General features: G+C 42.6%; 2 protein-coding genes and 1 long non-coding RNA gene across 6 annotated transcripts; 1 reads left to right on the top strand and 2 right to left on the bottom strand.

Moving 5' to 3' along the window:
• Positions 1 to 216: 216 nt before the first annotated feature.
• Positions 217 to 4068, bottom strand: LOC120049637. 3 transcript variants are annotated; one of them, XR_005477129.1, is made up of 7 exons: positions 2715 to 4068; positions 2502 to 2545; positions 2314 to 2353; positions 2026 to 2196; positions 1891 to 1927; positions 1426 to 1741; positions 217 to 1138 (listed from the first exon to the last, which is right to left on the bottom strand). It is a non-coding gene; the product is annotated as an uncharacterized LOC120049637 (long non-coding RNA). The 3 variants fall into 3 exon arrangements; XR_005477127.1 differs by having other exon boundaries at positions 2502 to 4068; XR_005477128.1 differs by having other exon boundaries at positions 1426 to 1672; positions 2502 to 4067.
• Positions 4069 to 5730: 1662 nt separating this feature from the next.
• On the top strand, positions 5731 to 10322 carry LOC120049483 (translation initiation factor IF-2-like). The gene is made up of 4 exons (XM_038995748.1): positions 5731 to 5836; positions 7142 to 7774; positions 7890 to 8177; positions 8915 to 10322. Exons 1-3 carry the CDS (start codon positions 5731 to 5733, stop codon positions 8003 to 8005), a joined length of 855 nt encoding a protein of 284 aa, XP_038851676.1. The 3' UTR covers positions 8006 to 8177; positions 8915 to 10322.
• Positions 10323 to 12449: 2127 nt separating this feature from the next.
• LOC120049636 (perilipin-2-like) lies at positions 12450 to 17528 on the bottom strand. Of its 2 annotated transcripts, XM_038995953.1 has the most exons (9): positions 17430 to 17528; positions 17077 to 17108; positions 16520 to 16715; positions 15971 to 16053; positions 15357 to 15642; positions 14589 to 14773; positions 14290 to 14397; positions 13808 to 14098; positions 12450 to 13037 (listed from the first exon to the last, which is right to left on the bottom strand). In XM_038995953.1, the coding sequence occupies exons 2-9, from the start codon at positions 17104 to 17106 to the stop codon at positions 12915 to 12917; spliced, it is 1302 nt and encodes a 433-aa protein (XP_038851881.1). In that variant the 5' UTR covers positions 17107 to 17108; positions 17430 to 17528; the 3' UTR covers positions 12450 to 12914. The 2 variants fall into 2 exon arrangements, with proteins under 2 accessions (XP_038851881.1, XP_038851882.1); XM_038995954.1 differs by lacking the exon at positions 12450 to 13037 and having other exon boundaries at positions 13335 to 14098; positions 17430 to 17525.
• Positions 17529 to 18111: the final 583 nt, after the last annotated feature.

Raw genomic sequence — 18111 nt, 5'->3', positions numbered from 1 at the left:
CTCCCCTCCACGGGTGGAGACAGAATGTCCTGTAAGGAACACAGTATTACAACTTGTCTGTCGATAGCTCCTCTTATCATTTGTTTCCTACTTGCACCATGCTTACGTACTAAAAAGGAACAAAAGGTCCTTGTTCTAATTCTGACTAAAACGACACACATCATCAGATTATAGTTTTATGATTCTAATCAATTTCATACAATTATATGGTTTCAGAGTGGAATTATTTAATCATTATCTTTCAACATATAAAATATTTTATCAATTATCCAGAGCGATTTACAGTAGTTTGCCTTGTTTCACAGCCTGAGGAGAACTGGAACCACTCTGGGCCTGCTCCTCAGAAAGGAATCCATCATTTCAGAGGCTTCAGAACCTACATTAATTGTAGTTGTTAAATGGTCTTCTGACATAGCTGGCAGATTCCTTTCACTGGCCAGATTACTTGAAAGCTCAGGTGTGCAAGCAGACGTTTGTGCAGATAGACTTCACTAAAAACTTTAGTAGCTTCTGACTTCAATTCATCACTGGATAATTTATCAATGGTTGTCATTACAGGAGATCCAAACATTTTCTCAGAAGGTGAAAGTACGAGGATGTTTTGACTCACCAAGCTGCCAGGGGATACAGTCTCTTTCAGATATTTTTTCTCAGCTAGGGAGTCTTACAGAAGACCACCAACACTATCCCTTGAAGCGGGAAAAAAATATGGACTTTGTGCGATTTCTCAAAGCGCATCCATTGTTCCTTACTCTCCTTCCTGGCATTCTCTGGAGTTGACCATAACAGCCATGACCTCTCCTGTCGACAGTGCAAAGGAAGCCTCAATGTCCACATTCTCCTTAGATGGATCGGTTTTGGCTTGAGGCGCAGCCTGTCCAGTGACTCCAAACCTCCACAGCTTGGCACAGATAGCAGACACCAGCTTCTGGGCGGCCTGCATGGTATATCGCCTGCAGGTGTCACACAACACCGGTCTTGATTTACCTGAGCTGGAACAGGAGATGATCAGTGCGATGTCAGAGTTCACCTGACTCACGACATCTCTGGCCACAGATCTTTGATCCCAAAGAGGGCATTAAGAGGATCTGTCAGTTGAGCGTCTCCTCTATGTGCCCTCTGCAACGACGTCTGGGAACTTCAAAACAAACACAAGAATCGATCAATCTTGAATAATTTTACATATTGATCTCTACAAATAAATACTTTAAATTCACCTAAATCACAATAATTGTAATATTTAGTTCTCTAAATATGTGGTGTCTGCCTTCTTACTACCATAAAAACAGTCGTTCTTTAGCTTTTCATTCTTAGAACTGTCATATGCTGTGTAATGTGTGAAAAAGTTAGCCTGAGTTCAGTATGTATACGGTGCTAAGATCAGTCAGGTCAGGCACACAGTTGAAGTGTGGTTGGTGAACATACCTTGTGGAAGAACGTGGAGGGGGTGTGTGGGAGCTGTAAAATTATCTGCCACTGCCACTCGTCCTCAATTCTCTGTTGTGGTAACTGTGTTCGGGGATCATTTCTTGACCCGTTGACTACACATGGCCTTTCCACTGCCAGGCCTCTTAGGTAGACCTTCATTAAATTTCACCACATGTTCCTGGATGCACGCACTCTGATCCAGTCAGCGAGGGAGAGGCGCTAGCTTCTTTAACGGCATCTAGCTCTAATATATGTGCAAGGGTCAGGGTGAGGATTTCTTCCGCTATATGGAAAACTGTTTTCGCTCTATTCCCTAAATATTTTGGTTTCAATACAAAAAAAGAGCATGATATTTATTCTTGAGGGGCTGTGGTGTCAAGTGCTTAGTTAGTCAATATGATAAACTTCATGTCCAACTTTCTATCAAATAATCACACATCAAATGTTGACAGATAAACTTACAGGATTTCTCATGCCCTCCTGAATCACCTTCCACTGCCTGATAAAGACACAAGTTAACATGTTCAGTTGTTTTGTAGTGGTCCAGACAGGGTTGTTGTATAAAGAATGGACGCTATTGAAAGATTTTGAGCATACCTATCAGTGAGATTCCTCATGAAATTGATGAGGATTGGGAAGCAGACGTCCTCTCGGATAAAGTAGACTCTTCCGTAGTTCCTTCCTCCTGTAAGAGTTGAATTACTGCCACTCTGTTTTGGTATTTATCTGGATACTGAGCTCGGGGTGAACAGAATGCCACCGAGGGACCTAAAGGACATGAGCTGTTGTGTTTTTAAAAGAATGAATCTGAACAACAAAGGGCACACTAACCAAACAGTACATGTACTGGGAAAAGCAATAATTTAATATAGAAAAATCTCTAACCTGCTTCAGAAGTTTTCTTGGAACTTGATTTTCTCTTCATCTTCAAGGAAACAGATTTCAGGTCCCACATTAATTATTATCCTTAATGTGTTGCACCAAGTCAAGGCAGCCCATAATTTAGCCAATACATAGGCAGATAGTAATTAAAACCTAGCAAGGAACCCAAATGACCAGAGGACTAATCTTACCTTCCTCTCATTGTTCAGCTGAACTCTTCTTTCTTCACCTTCTCCTATACAGTGTTCATCAAAATGAAAGTAAGAGTTTTTTTTATATGTATGAAGCTGTCGAAAGACATAGGACTGCCTCTTTTTCGTCTGACATTGAATCAAGTTTGTAAAATGAAACAAGATAGCTTAAAACTGAGCAACAAAAAGAAATGACCAAAGGATCAATCCTACCTTGACAGACTTGTCCTTCTCCTTTAGTTGAGTATCTCTTCCTTCACCTCCTCCTTCATCCCTTTCTCCTGATGACTATCTTATAATTCATGTTATAAGCAACTTTTGTTGTTATAATCATCATAGCCTACAGTATATATACAGTGTTCATGAAAATTAAGCTTTACATTTTCTTCCTTCATATTTTAATCTGTAGACATTTTATAAACGTTTTGTTGAAAAGACTATAACACAAAGCTGCCAAATAGACCTAGAGCGTTTTCATCTAACATTGGATCAAGTTTGTAAAAGGAAACTTAAAAGCGCAGAATTGTGTCCTAGTTATAGGCTATGCCCTCTAAACAGTCTGATCCGTGGACACAGAGGGTCTGTCTGAAATGCAGCCAAAGTAAGGATAAACAGGTGTTGAGCTTTTTGACATCATAATGGTGTAGTTGTGACAACAGTGGCCCTGGACAGGAATTGAAGTCCATGCAATCATGTCCCATTAAAATAGCCTACTGTAGTCATAATAAGACTTGTGTTGTAGGCATAGACCCAATAACTGACATGTGCAGCCCATAGCTCAAAATCTGTAAGTTCTTATACTAGGGTTATATTTTTTGAATGTACAATAAATTATAATGTGGGTACTTAGCATAGGCTAGGCGATTCCATGGCAAGACTAGTCTACTAAAGGCACAGTTCAGTCATAGTCTATTTAAACCAAATCGGTGTATATAGTTGTTTTCAGGGGTAGAAATTAGGTTCTCTGAGCAAAGTACAATAGGTGTCAACTATGATTAGACAGAGAAATCAAAGTAGTTTGTGAAATTATGCTGCGTTCAAGACAACTTGGAACTCAGAAATCTCCGACATCCGACTTCAGTGCATTCAAGGGCTTGTATTCGGCGCATGTGACAAATACAATTTGATTTGACAACTGGAACTCTGGAAAAATACAAGGATTCGACTGGGCAAAATGTTTTTTGTATGGTCATCCATGTTGGAATTCCAAGTCGGAAACTCTGGGATCATCCTCTGGCGTCTAGACTTGACAGTTCATGCAGCTTTTGTTTTCTGAAAATGATGTTCTGAACACGTTCTGCGTCTACATTTACATTGAAATGTGTCTACCATGTCCACATTGTGTCCGTTCCCGCACTATATTCAAATCCCAATATGGGTTCTAAAAACGGTGGAGTAGGTAAAATATGATAACACAACAACAACTGATGGCAGTAGCTAACTACTGTAGCTAAGTAGCCAGCTAACCTCTGTAGCTAGTTAGCAAGCAACGCTAAAGGGAATGCACATGAGCTAGCATAACTCTAGCCAAAAAAAAAAAAAAAAAATCTAAATATTAGCTAGCTGGCTAGAATTTAAGAGGCTGGAAAACACATTCCCCACACGCTAGGAACGTATTTCCTCCAACTTTATAATGAAAAGTGCTGATGACGTCACCCACTGTATGCACTTTCGGTAGCCTGATTGCATCCAGACTGAGGAGAAATCCGCACACAGTGCATCCCTGACCACCACCTGAAGTGGTCAGACAGATCTGAACACAATCAGACCACAACGCAACTTTTTGTTGCATCTAGATCTGTATTTTCAACGCAATCTTCCTATTCTGAGAGCAGAAGTCACATGTAAGTGTCAAGTGTAGACAAGACAGAGCTCTGAAATCACTGAAGTCACTATTTGACCTCATTCTTTTCTGAGTTTCCTGTTGTCTTGAAAGCATCATATCTCTAGACCTAGGCTATATAATTGTGATTCTCATAACTATTGCAATTTATTTTGTTTAATAGTCATATAGTTTCTGTTAATGAAATGTGTTGGAAGTCGCTTACCTTTTCTTCATCCATATTTGTGTTGAATTGCTCATGTGACTTTCCGTTGTCTGATGTAATCGATTATGATGGACAGTAGGACAAACTCCTCCTGGACATATTAAAATGTCATGTATGTTGTACATGACGTCATAGATGTGTGTGTGTGTGTGTTGATGAGGCCCAAAAATTGCTACCTAACATTTATAATAACGTTTTGCCTAAGCATCTATACGAATGGTGTGCTGGTATTTTAAAAAACAACAACATATGTTTAAATAATGCCAAACAAAATAATATCCAAATGACCTTACTTCAACCGATAAGGAAAAGCAAAACGCTAGAGAGGAAGTCACAAACTATTGAGACGTACCCCGTTTCCATAGGGTTATGCCTCTCCAGTGCTTTCCTTTAGTTTACGTGACACACCAGATAGGGGTTACATCACATTCATTCAGTGAGCTAAAGGCAAATGGAAAGCTCTGCTTCATACCACGTGACTTACATAATGTGGAAAAAATTTGCGTGGCGCGCAAAGCTGCGAGTATGAAAATCTTTCTGGTGGCAGAAAATAAGAATTAAGAAGAAATATCCGACATCCGAAGAATATAAAGCAGTTAGTTAGCTAAATGGTTGTAAGAAGCTAAGCCAAGTAAGTTAGTTCAGAAAATATTCAAACCCTATCTTATGGCGAAATATTGTTTACTAGCCAGGACAGCTTGCCGTGATGTTTTGTTGACAATCAATGCATAACAATTAAGACGTTAAAACCACGTTTTGCCGCACCTGCTAGCTAGCTAATTGGAAAGTTCCCCAAGTGAGTGAGGAAATGGACCCTACATCAAGATTTTCAGGTTTGTTGAATTGTTGTTTTAATAATGATTTTCATTGTCTGTCACTTCGACAAGCCTAGTCCTGCCACTTCTTTGGTAAGTTGCCGAGGAAGTACAAATAGCTAGCTAGCTAAAGAGCGAATGTAAGGACTGACATTCCATGAGACTGACATTGTACTTTCAAACATATAACGACATTGTTTACAACTAATTTCATGACACACCAAAACAGTGGAGTGTACTGACAGGAACTGCCTAACTTCCACCTCTGATAACAGGTGCTGATCTCCCTCTATCCTCCCTAGTCTCCTGGTGTCACCACTACTCTGATGTCTGCTTCCATGTGGCAAGTGGCTCAGCAGCGTGACGATGCAGTATGGGAAGCTGGAGGAGTTTGTGACTCTGGTGACAGATGGTTCCGGAGCTGCTGACCTTCAGGCAGAGGGTCCAACTCATCCTGGGACTGAGAGCGAGGGTGAGATGGGTGGAAGTGTTTAGGGTTGAGAATGATGTAGGGTCGGGGGTGAAATTCAGACTTTTGTTCGCCCCTAGCCCCTGGATCTCAGTGACATGGGATTGGTGACCGAAGATCGCTCTCTTCACAATTTCCTGAACGCCTTGTATTCACTCCTTATCAGTTACATATTTGACTCCTCAGTTTGTCTCCTCAGTATATAAAATGCATACATCTCCTGTTTCAGCTGGTTCTTGAATTGTGTGGTGGTGTGTAGTCTAACCCAGCTGGGTACAAAACCATCCAGCCCCATCTAGACAGAATCCATTCATGCACAATGTGTGAGGGGGTACTTAACCTGCAATATGTGTAACACACACCAGTCTGTTAAAGGCAAGTCTGCTTTACCTAGTTGCAGATGTTTACAGTTGTTTTGTGTGTGATTGCATATTCAGAGCAAAGTCAAAGAAGTGGAGGTATCAACGGATAACTTTGTGGAGTTGGTCCAAACACTGCTAGAAGACCCAACGAAGAGGGAACACATCAGGTGAGATAATATCTAACGTCTAGATCCTGTCACAAATCCCTGCTTCAAAGGACTAGAATGACCTTGAGGGGAATATTGAGTATGATTTGACTACTACATACATTATGCCTGGGTTTAAACTACATAATGACTACATAACACCTGTGTTGGAGGTGTTCGCTGTGCAGTACAGCTCTAGGTATGATACAGCGCTGCAGATACTGGTGTGGCGGTTATTTGACAGACTGGAGGAGATGCTGCCAGTTGCCAGCTTTACACAGTACTGACGCCATCTCACAGGAGGTTGGTGGCACCATAATTGGGGAGGACAGGCTCGTGGTAATGGCTGGAGCAGAATAAGTGCAATGGTATCAAACGGGGTTTCCATGTGTTTGATGCTATTCCATTTACTCCGTTCCAGACATTATAAACCTTCCTCCCCTCAGCAACCTCCCTCCTATTAGATCATCTAAAACACGTCGACATTCATTTGTAAACTTGCTTGAAATGTAGGTAAAAAATATATATTTTTAAATGGCCCCCTCCATGAATGAAAAAACATCCCTAAGTATCAACAGAGTAGGGGTCCTGTGGGATTGGGCTGTGCTTTTCTCCGTTCTTCAGGCATGCTTATGTAACCGGTGTGAAATGGCTGGCTAGTTAGTGGTGCGTGCTAGTGGCTTTTCAATCAGTGACGTCACTCTCACTGAGACCTTGAAGTAGTTGTTTCCTTTGCTCTGCGGCTTTTGTGGAGCGATTGGTAATGATGCTTTGAGGGTGACTGTTGTCGACGTGTGCAGGGGGTCCCTGGTTCAGGCCCTGGTTGGAGCGAGGAGAGGTCCCTGGTTCAGGCCCTGGTTGGAGCGAGGAGAGGTCCCTGGTTCAGGCCCTGGTTGGAGCGAGGAGAGGTCCCTGGTTCAGGCCCTGGTTGGAGCAAGGAGAGGTCCCTGGTTCAGGCCCTGGTTGGAGCAAGGAGAGGTCCCTGGTTCAGGCCCTGGTTGGAGCAAGGAGAGGTCCCTGGTTCAGGCCCTGGTGGGGGTGTGGACAGGGCCCTGGTGGGGGCGAGGAGAAGTCCCTGGTTGGGGTGAGGAGAGGGCCCTGGTTGGTGCGAGGACAGGGCCCTGGTGCGGCCTTGGTTGGAGCGAGGACAGGGCCGTGGTTGGGGCGAGGGGAGGGCCCTGGTGCGGGCCCTGGATGGGGCGAGAGGAGGGCCCTGGTTGGGGCGAGAGGAGGGCCCTGGTGCGGGCCCTGGTTGGGGCGCGGAGAGAGATGGAAGCTGTTCTACTTATTATTCTCAACCTCTCAGACAGCATCTATTCTCAACCTGACCCTTACTGACCTGGAGGAGTGTGAGCAGTCTGTCTCTGTCTCTGACCCTGAGCATCTGAAGACACTGCTGCAGCATCATAGACATCCTGGGCACCTTAAAGAAGGTAAGGATCCCTCAGGTGATCTACTTGAACTTCACCTCTGTGGTAAATGCTTGTGGGGGATTCTCCTGAAAGAGAACAGCTTTAGTAAGCCGGTTGGATTCTCTCTTTTTTCCAGATGTTCTCTTCTACGACTCTGATACCATCCTGTCCACATTGTTCCTCCTCGTTCCCTCACTGGAGTCTAAACCGACCCAGAGAGGTGGAGGAAAAGGCAGGGTGAAGACGGAGTGATGTGACGACAGAAGGAAGGAAAGACAGAAAGAATTGGAGCATGGCGAGGAGGGACAGCAAGAAGTCAGCGGGGAAGATGAAGACACCAATGAGGAAAGTGATGAGGACACTAAAAGACTGGAAGAGGCTGGGAACTCTGGGCAGCAGAAACGGCCATCAGGGGCCGTCAATGGTATTGAGATTAAGGACAGAATATTTTGCATAGATACACTGAGTATACAAAACATTTAAGAACACCTGACTGACCAGGTGAATCTTATTGATGTCACTTGTTAAATCCACTTCCATCACTGTAGATAAAGGGGAGGAGACAGGTTAAAGAAGGATTTTTAAGCCTTGAGACAATTGAGACATGGATTGTGTATGTGTGCCATTCAGAGGGTGAATGGGCAAGACAAAATATTTAAGTGCCTTTGAACGGGGTATGGCAGTAGATGCCAGGCACACTGGTTTGTGTCAAGAACTGCAATGCTGCTGGGTTTTTCACACGCAAAAGTTTCCTGTGTGTATCAAGAATGGTCCACCACCCAAAGGACATCCGGCCAACTTGACATACCTGTTGGAAGCATTGGATGTGTTCCTAATGTTTGGTATGCACAGTACTCTATACATGGTCTCCTGAGTTTAAGTTTGGTTACTTTTTCGAGAAGCAGGGTCTAGGTTTGACTACCGCCTATCTTACAATAACATTGTAAAGTAACTTATCCCACCTTTTTGCTTTTTTGTTGTTGTTATTGAATTTCTCACTCTACTCCGTAACTCAATTTAGTGGACAGTTTCTATAACTGCACAACAGATTTCTGCATATTTAAAATTTTAAAAAGATTATCGTCTCATCAGCTGCTGATGACAATCTGCAATGGAACGTTGAACTCAGCAATTTCACTCTCCTGTGTTTTGTACCTGCAGGACAAGCTAAAGCCGAGCCCCCACAGTCCCAGGGCTTCTGCTCACAGTGTCAATTCTCTGACAGGCGATAGACCACCCTCCAAGAGCATGTCATGAAGAACCATCCGAATGAGGACAGCAGGATCCTGGGCTCTGGAGAAGCTGGAGCTGAGAACAACTCCCTGCCTGTCAGTGAGACAGAGAACTCCTAAGTCAAGAAGACCAGGGAGAACAGGTACATTTGTTCCCAGTGTGGGAAGGGTCACAAAAACTAATCTGACCTGAGACGACATGAAACAGTTCACTCTGAGGCAAAGCCGTTCCATTGTGACCAGTGTGAGAAGAAATTTCATTCAAATGTGGCTCTGAAATAGCACCGTCGAGTTCACACTGGAGAAAGGCCATACGTTTGCTCACATTGTGGCAGGGGCTTTAGGAACACGGAAGTCTTGAAATCACATGTACGCACTCACACTGGGGAGCGACCTTTTGTCTGTTCCATCTGTGGGAAGGGATGAAACCAACAGCGAATACTAGTAGGTCACCTCAGGTGGCATAGAGGGGAGAAACCGTTCTCGTGTACCGTTTTTGGAAATATTGTTTCGTACCTTAGGTGCCTTGTTGGTGCACTGACTAACACACACGGATGAACGCCCCAAAATCTGTGAGCATTGTGGGAAGAGGTTTTAGAAGAGCTTGCGATCTCACAGTACATCGGCAGATCCACACAGGCGAGCGGCCGTTCTCCTGCACAGAGTGTGACAAATGCTTCACCTCCCACAGCGACCTTAGCAGACACAAGCGAATTCAAACAGGAGAGAAACCTTACAAGTGTAGAATGTGCAGTAAGAGGTTCACTGAAAGTGGCAACCTGAAAGTATACCAGCGGATTCATCGGGAAAAGGCCACATTTACAGGTTTCAGTGAGTAATATCAGTACAGTCCACCACCAGTCACCAAGTGTGGCAAGAAAGACAAACAAACACACATTATATTGGGGATTTTTTTTTCTTCCTGTTTATAACATAATTGTTATTTCATAATAACAAATGATTGACTTGCATCGTAATATGATCTTTCTCGTAATAATAAGGTAATTGGTTATTTTGTTTCTCCAAGTGGCAGCTTTTCGACACCGTATATTAGGTAATCACACAAATATTAATTGAATCCTGCCCACTAACAGTCACCGACATGAAAGCTAGTCAGTCAGGGAGTGTCGAACATTTGAAAACAGATTGCTACAGGAGTACAGGGCATTGTGCTCTATAGGACTCTACAGAACTCTACGGTGGTGAAGATAAAGGGATGCTCGCTAGAATTATAGTTTGACCACGGAACGTGACTTGACATAACCACCTTATCATATACAGTTGAAGTCGGAAGTTTACATACACTTAGGTTGGAGTCATTAAAACTTGTTTTTCAACCACTCCACAAATTTCTTGTTAACAAACTATAGTTTTGGCAAGTCAGTTAGGACATCTACTTTGTGCATGACACAAGTAATTTTTCCAACAATTGTTTACAGACAGATTATTTCACTTATAATTCACTGTATCACAATTCGTGGGTCAGAAATTTACATACACTAAGTTGACTGTGCCTTTAAACAGCTTGGAAAATTCCAGAAAATTATGTCATGGCTTTAGAAGCTTCTGATAGGCTAATTGACATCATTTGAGTCAATTGGAGGTGTACCTGTGGATGCATTTCGTGCCTCTTTGATTGACATCACAGGAAAATCAAAAGAAATCAGCCAAGACCTTGTAGACCTCAACAAGTCTGGTTCATCCTTGGGAGCAATTTCCAAACGCCTGAAGTTACCACGTTCATCTGTACAAACAATAGTACGCAAGTATAAACACCATGGGACCACGCAGCTGTCATACCGCTCAGGAAGGAGATGCGTTCTGTCTCCTAGAGATGAAAATACTTTGGTGCGAATAGTGCAAATCGATCCCAGAACAACAGCAAAGGACCTTGTGAAGATTCTGGAGGAAACAGGTACAAAAGTATCTATATCCACAGTAAAACAAGTCCTATATCGACATAACCTGAAAGGCCGCTCAGCTAGGAAGAAGCCACTGCTCCAAACACACCATTAAAAAAAGGCAGACTACGGTTTGCAACTGCACATGGGGACAAAGATTGTACTGAAAAAGCATGTGCGAGCAAGGAGGCCTACAAACCTGACACCAGCTCTGTCAGGCGGAATGGGCCAAAATTCACCCAACTTATTGTGGGAAGCTGGTGGAAGGCTATCTGAAACCTTTGACCCAAGTCAAACAATTTTAAGGCAATGCTACCAAATACTTATTGAGTGTATGTAAACGTCTGACCCACTGGGAATGTGATGAAAGAAATAAAAGATGAAAGAAATCATTCTCTTCTATTATTCTGACATTTCACATCCTTAAAATAAAGTGGTGATCCTAACTGACCTAAGACAGACAATTGTTACTAGGATTAAATGTCAGGAATTGCGAAAAACTGAGTTTAAATGTATTTGGCTAAGGTGTATGTCAACTTCCGACTTCAACTGTATCTATACTTCTCTCATCAAATCAACGGGTACACCTGCTCCCAGTGTGGGAAGGGTTTCAGAAACCACTGTGACCTGAGACGACATGAAAGTGTTCACTCTGAAGCCAGGCAGTTCCTTTGCAACTAGTGTGAGAAGAGATTCACACTGGAGCAAGGCCGTATGTTTGTTCACATTGTGGCAGCGGCTTTGGGACTAAAGCAGTTTTGCAATCACATGTACGCACACACCCCGGGGAGAGACATTTTATCTGTTCCATCTGTGGGAAGGGATTTACAGTCGAATATACTGACATTACACCTCGGGGTGCACAGAGGGGAGAAAACGTGCTTATGTAGCGTTTGTGAAATGGCCTTTTACATCTCGGGTCACTCAATGGTACACATGAGAAAACACACAGGTGAACGGCCCTACAGCTGTGAACATTGTGGGAAGAGGTTCAGCGTACCATGAATGCTCGCACAGTATCTGCGGAGTCACACAGGCCGCAGCAAGCTGTATGAAAAACGTTTTTTCTCCAACAGCGGCATTAGAAACCACATGAGAACTCATACAGGGGAGAAACTTTATCAGTGTATAAAGTGTGGCAAGAGATTCACTGAAAGCGGCAACCTGAAAATACACCAGCGACTTCATTGAGATTAAGTCTCAATGTTGTCAAAAAGGTCTTGAGGGATGTTGTGCTCTACAGTTTTTGCCATATGTCATTAAGACTTGATCGGAAGTCATGTTAAGGATTCCTGGCAATGCTTTTGTAGAGATTTTGTGTAAATGACTATTCCTCATATTTGTTAGACATTGTCATGAAGGCGTTATGAGCATTATGTCAAATAAAGTGGTCCCAGCTTTTCTTTAGTTTTGTAAGTGTCTTTACTGAATAAAGAACGGATCATTGAAACACAACCACACACAGGTTACATTTACTCCTAAATGATCTGCAACTGAGAATGATGTATTCTTGTTAGTCTGTATCCCACTGTCTTCCATTATATTCAGCAAAGGACACCATGGTTACTGTATAGCTGCAATGTTTATTTAAAGGCTTTAACCTGCCATGAAAATACGCTGGGAACGTGGCCACCTTCTGTGCCTTGTAGTTTTTAAACGGTTTAGTGCAAGAAGTACAAAAATGAAAAACGCTGTCATTAAGGCATCAGTAGATAATCCACAAAAATGGTATCTTAAATGACTGCGTTCATGGATTCTATGATATCTTGAATCCCATTCAAAACTGTATTTTTTTTTCACAGCGAATAAATATTTTTTCATTCCACAACAGAACAGACCTTTGTTCAAATCCATGTGTATTTAATACCTACATATTAAAAACATAGTGTATTTTCAAATACAGTGTCCAAATCAACTACTATGAATGTCTACCAATGGTATTTCAAAAATATTAGAATCTATTTTCAAATATAACTAAGCATTACAGACAGATGATCTGTGGACATTTTATTTATCTGACAATGCAGGTTATTGGTGGGCAAGGGGAGCTGATAGGGGTTCGTTGCTGTTGGACTCATCTGACATGCCATCGTCCTCAACTGAGGAGAGGTCAGGTTCCGAGGCCAAGTCTGAGAAGGTGAAGTCTGGTACCTGCCAATGGAAAATGCAACTAAGTCCAACAAATAAAACAGCCTAATGGTATGTTCTTAAGACTACAAATAAATACAGGGAGGGTTGCATCATTCTTGCAAAACCTAGTCCTGGAAAAGCATACCACTACTGTTCAGTTAGTTTAATCACTCAACTCCATATCCAAGATATCTCAATGCATTACACACACAATTCACTGAAGCGGAAGATGGGTGTGACAATGTATAAAAACACCAAATTCCATTTTCTCATGCTTTCAAACCGGCTTATTTTCAAGGCAGCAAGGCAACACACACATGAAATATTAACCCATTTATTAAGACTTGTATAAAGATGAAAGCATACATGGTTATGCGTTAACATGAGTCTATAACTACTATATGGCAAGTTATGATTACAACAGGATATAAAGTGATGTCAAAAACAACCGTATCAAAAGCACTGTGCTGCATAAGACAAGGCATGGGCAAATGTAGCTAGATTATTGAGCACACACGGAGCAAAGTTCAGTCAGAATGCCTAAACATTGTCAAACAGTATGTCAACATTTATTCATCAACATGCTGAATAAATGCAGGCTCATTAGTGTGACTATCAGGGATGTTTGATGAAGGAATAATACTATGGGATATGATAGAAAGTCGTTAAACAGGCAGCTAGTGCTTAGAGTCCATGGATTTCATCTCCACCTCTGCGGGGGCTGGTGTCTTCTGGGACGGGGAAGATGCAGCGGTGTGGGGTGGGGCCAGCCGGGGGTAAAAGGGACCTACCAGCCAGTTGAGGGGCGTGTTGTTCACCAGGTAGTCCATGACGTCATCCAGCGACTCCTTCATCTTGTTCAGATGGGCCTTGCTGCTGGCTAGAACGCCATCCGACAGGTCCCCGAACGCCGACGCTTTGCTGAAGCTGGAGTAGATTTGCGAGGCAGAGTGGCTAAGGGACAGCGCCTCCTCCTGGATGTTCTGTGGAAGGCCCTGCAGACCAGAGACTAGCGCCAGGCACGTTGTCTGCAGCTGCTGAGTGAGGGAGCGCGCCATCGCCAGGGTCCTCGACTCTATGTTCTGGGGGAGAAATGAGGAAGTCCGTTTAATGAATCTGTATCTTCACATTAAAATAGCCTTTCCCCAATGATTAGCCAAATAAAATAACTGAAATATGCAATTTAGATGCAACCTGCCAGAGGGTAGATGTACAATCTGACTTGGCTAAAATAGTATTTTATGAGGACTGCTCTTTGGAACGTGATCATTACCTCTGCCTCATTGCCATCTCCTTCATTAGACTTCCACTCGACCAGGGAGCTCAGTTTGCCTTTCACCTTCTGGTTAGCTCCGTCAATATTCTTTCTGGCGTAATCAATCTAAAAGGGTTGAAAATAAAATAATAGATTAAAAAAAATCTGTCTCATTCTCTCAGTATAAAACGAGTCTCATGAGATCTATAGGATCTTAATTTTCAATCATTTGAAAGAAAGGTAATCTCATCCTCTGAAAATGTCCACATTCTATGGACAATAAAAGTTCTCGATTTCCACAATTTGATGTCACTCACCAGGTCCACAGTGTGGTTGAGCTGTGAGATGGACTCCTGGCTGCGCTGCTTGGTGTCTTTGACCTGGGCCAGGGCCTTGTGGTACGCCCTCTTACGCAGCTTGGTAGACAGAGAGCCCAGACGGACATAGTAGTTAGGTGCATCCTTGGCCACGTCGAACCCTTTCACCGTTTTAGCCTCCATTTCTGTCCAGATGAAAAGAGGAACATGAAATAAAGCATTGCATTACTTTGAGAGTTTTGTGTAAAAAACATCAAGCGCCTTATAAAATCATTATTGTAATCATCGTAAATGCTGACCTTGTATGGGTTTAGAAGTTAGCATGCGTATTGAATGTTTTCACACATTCTAGGAAATGGATTTATGAGTAGTTCACTTTCTAACACAAAGTCCATTGACAACATTTATGTTTTGGATTGTAGGAAAACATTGTGTACAGGATTATGCCTCTTTATATCTGTACTCCAAACCAAGATAATTCAGCCCCCCAAAAAACAGACTTTTCCCTCATTTGGTCATTAGAAAACACTCTGAACAAGTTTATTATCTGTGATCATGACCGAAGCCGAATAAGCTCCCCTTTTGCTGGAAAATGTATGAATTTAGATGTGGTTGTTTAACCTAATTTAGTTGAATGTGCTGATTGTAAGTCACTCTGGAGAAGAGTGCCTGCTAAATATCACCAGCATAGCTCAATTGTATCAATGACTGATCCTAATGCTCGGGTTGTCAGCCCACTGAGCCACAAGTTAGAAGCCTGACACTCACCCAGCTCGTCCTCAGTGCGAGGCAGGTACTGGTCCACCAAGCGCTCGGAGGTGGTGAGGGCCGTGTCCATTCCACTGCTGACCATCTGGGCCATGCGGCTCTCCATCACCGTGTTTACGCTACCACTGACCGCAGCCCGGGTCATCTGCATACTGTCCTGCACAGCGCCCCTAGTCCGGTCCACCGCGCTAGTCAAGGTGTGGGACACACTGTCCTTGGCCCCCGTGACGGTGACAGACATCACGTCTTTGACACCGGTCACTGCATCCTTGGTGTTGGCAACAATCTAAACAGGAAGAATTGGATTGAGAGAAAAGAAATAAGGTAATTTTTCAGTTATCCTTCATTTAAAAAGTGAAGTCACATCGAGGTTGACATCTGATTTTCAAGTGAGCCCTGTGCTTTAAATGACCGCTAACTGACTAGACACTTATTTACGACACAGGGAGAGCCAGATCCAAATGGGTGACCCGTTTGTCACCCAAGGGTACGAGTCATTACTCCTCTCTCTACGGTTGGCCTCCCTGACTGGCATGTGCTTGATTCGTTGTGAAGTGTGTTGTCGCGATGCCAGTCAGTGCTAAGTAAAGACTGGGCAGCGAGTCATCACATACCTGCTCAGAAGGCTGGTGTAGGATTGGCAAGGTCTTCTCAATCTTATCCAAACCTTTACAGGCCAGGTCATTGGCCATGGCAACTGGGGTCAGAAAAAGGCAGAAAATAATGAGCTAAATGTATCACATTCAAGGTTGGGAAGGGAGAGTAATAATTTGTATCACTACACAGGAATACATACACAAAAAAAGTCTTACTGCTTCAAGGCAAGGCCTTACACATTACTGGGTAAAAGGTCATGTTGTTGAGCAACAGCTCAGAGATGACTGGCCAGACTTCATGCTCCTTACAAATGTATTAGGAAGTCGGACTCAATCTTCTCATCGTCACAAAAGGCTTGGCAGTTCACCTCAGTGTTAGTAATAAGCATGTGCTTAAAATATTATGCTAAAAATGCAATTCTGGCATCTCACAATAGCGTATTTTTTCCCGTTTTTTTAGGTCTCCGGATTTTACCAATGAATCAAACAGATGAAACTCAATATGTAGGTCTACATTAGTGAAAGTATACCAGGTTGCTATAGATTTGGAGATGGCTAGATTCTTACTTTGTGGCTCCAGCTTGCCGATGATCGGCGCTGCACCAGTGAGGGCCACAGTGGTGATGGTTCGCACCCCCAGCTCGGCCACCTCACACATGGACTTGAGGTAGGGGTGGTTATCCTTGGTGGTGCAGTAGGCACTGGACACCATGTCATAGGTGGAGCTCACCAAGGGGAGGCTGGCCACCCTCTCAACCACATTCTGGTGACAGTTGAAAATGGATGTTAGAACACTCGGTCAACAAAATATCTCAAGTACAAACAAATACTAGGTTACAGGTTGCTAAGGAGGTTAGGATGAGCAACCCAAATCATATCAACTGGAGGCAATTAGCTAAATAATGATTGTGAATCCATGTCTGGGACACTGGTCCTGCCTACAGTAGTATAGTGTAAAACGGTGTAACTTGCTAGGATTTTTCACAATACTGGACAAGAAAACACCGAATCAATAAAAAAAAGTAATTATCAATGCCACTTGAACATGTTAGTTATTTGACTTTGTGTATGTTATATTCTGCTCTCATGTTTCATTTTTAGATACTTTAGTCCCAAAGTCAAACCTGATTATTGACGACTTCAACTGACTCCATGTCTGCAAACATAAACAAGAGGAGAAAAGTAAATGTTATACAAAATAAATCAGTCGTTTCATTAAAAAGATAAAAAGAGAACTAGTTCATTATTTTCTGCTGACTAAACGAATTAAACTATCTACCTCTGTATGTTCTGACCTACCCCACGACAGCATACACATTAGTGCAAGTGATATTGATTGATACAGTATAGCAAAGGTTACAGCAGCGCAGTCAAAATCGAAAGATGAACTCTCACGTTCGGACAGTTTTCCACAAAACACAACCACCGTCACTCATAAGCAGCCTATATAATAAAAAAAATTGAAAAATGTACCTACCAAATCTGTTGGTTAACTTTGGTAAATGATGTTCCCAGCAGTATAGTAACTCACTCTATATCAGGTTTGATTTGACAGTGAACAGACAGCGTCCGTATTTATAATATCTGCTTCTCGCGAGATATTGCTCATAACTTGACGTGGACGCCACTAAAAAATCTAGGGCAAAGGTAACGGGCACGAATTGTCCTGCATCACTTGAGAGTAAATGATGTCAGACATACATTGTATGTGCTTTATACTTGATAGTCAACATATAGTGGATATCCCATAGTGATATGGTCTATTTATTTCAGTGCATACAATGTCATAACTTTCTGCTGTTTGGATTCTATTCTATGCTGGTTATGTTCAGAGAATATCTTTGAATCGTGGTCCCTAAAAGTAGGTGCTGGCCATTTTGGATTACATCCCGAGCAAAAAGTCCTAGGATTCCATAGACTGACCAGCTATTGAACCTGGATTTTACAGTACTTGAGTCTTTACAGTCAGGGGTGTCCGAATAATGGATACTTTTATCAAAACATTTAGGTTGTATGGTACAGTCATTGGGCCCTGGACAGTGTGCCTATAATTACAATGCCTGTAATTAAGTGTAATTAATCTTTAGGCTGAATCATCATGCCATGTGATTTTGAAATACTCAATACTTTGGTGTTACTCAATGAACTATTCCCCAGTT

Source organism: Salvelinus namaycush, chromosome 6 (assembly GCF_016432855.1).
Source record: "Salvelinus namaycush isolate Seneca chromosome 6, SaNama_1.0, whole genome shotgun sequence".
NCBI lineage: Eukaryota > Metazoa > Chordata > Actinopteri > Salmoniformes > Salmonidae > Salvelinus > Salvelinus namaycush.
Note: the sequence above shows the minus strand (reverse complement) of the source record. Positions and strands in the feature narration are given on the sequence as shown.

Bases quoted from the DNA above. Each gene is read 5' to 3' on its own strand.
- LOC120049483 (XM_038995748.1), top strand. From the start codon at position 5,731: ATGCAGTATGGGAAGCTGGAGGAGTTTGTGACTCTGGTGACAGATGGT. The intron at 5,837-7,141 runs GTGAGATGGGTG...CGACGTGTGCAG, and splicing joins TCCTGGGACTGAGAGCGAGG to GGGGTCCCTGGTTCAGGCCC. The intron at 7,775-7,889 runs GTAAGGATCCCT...TCTTTTTTCCAG, and splicing joins TCCTGGGCACCTTAAAGAAG to ATGTTCTCTTCTACGACTCT.
- LOC120049636 (XM_038995953.1), bottom strand. From the start codon at position 17,106: ATGGAGTCAGTTGAAGTCGTCAATAATCAG. The intron at 16,716-17,076 runs GTTTGACTTTGG...AACTGTCACCAG, and splicing joins TTGAAGTCGTCAATAATCAG to AATGTGGTTGAGAGGGTGGC. The intron at 14,099-14,289 runs GTAATGATCACG...TTTCTCCCCCAG, and splicing joins GAGATGGCAATGAGGCAGAG to AACATAGAGTCGAGGACCCT.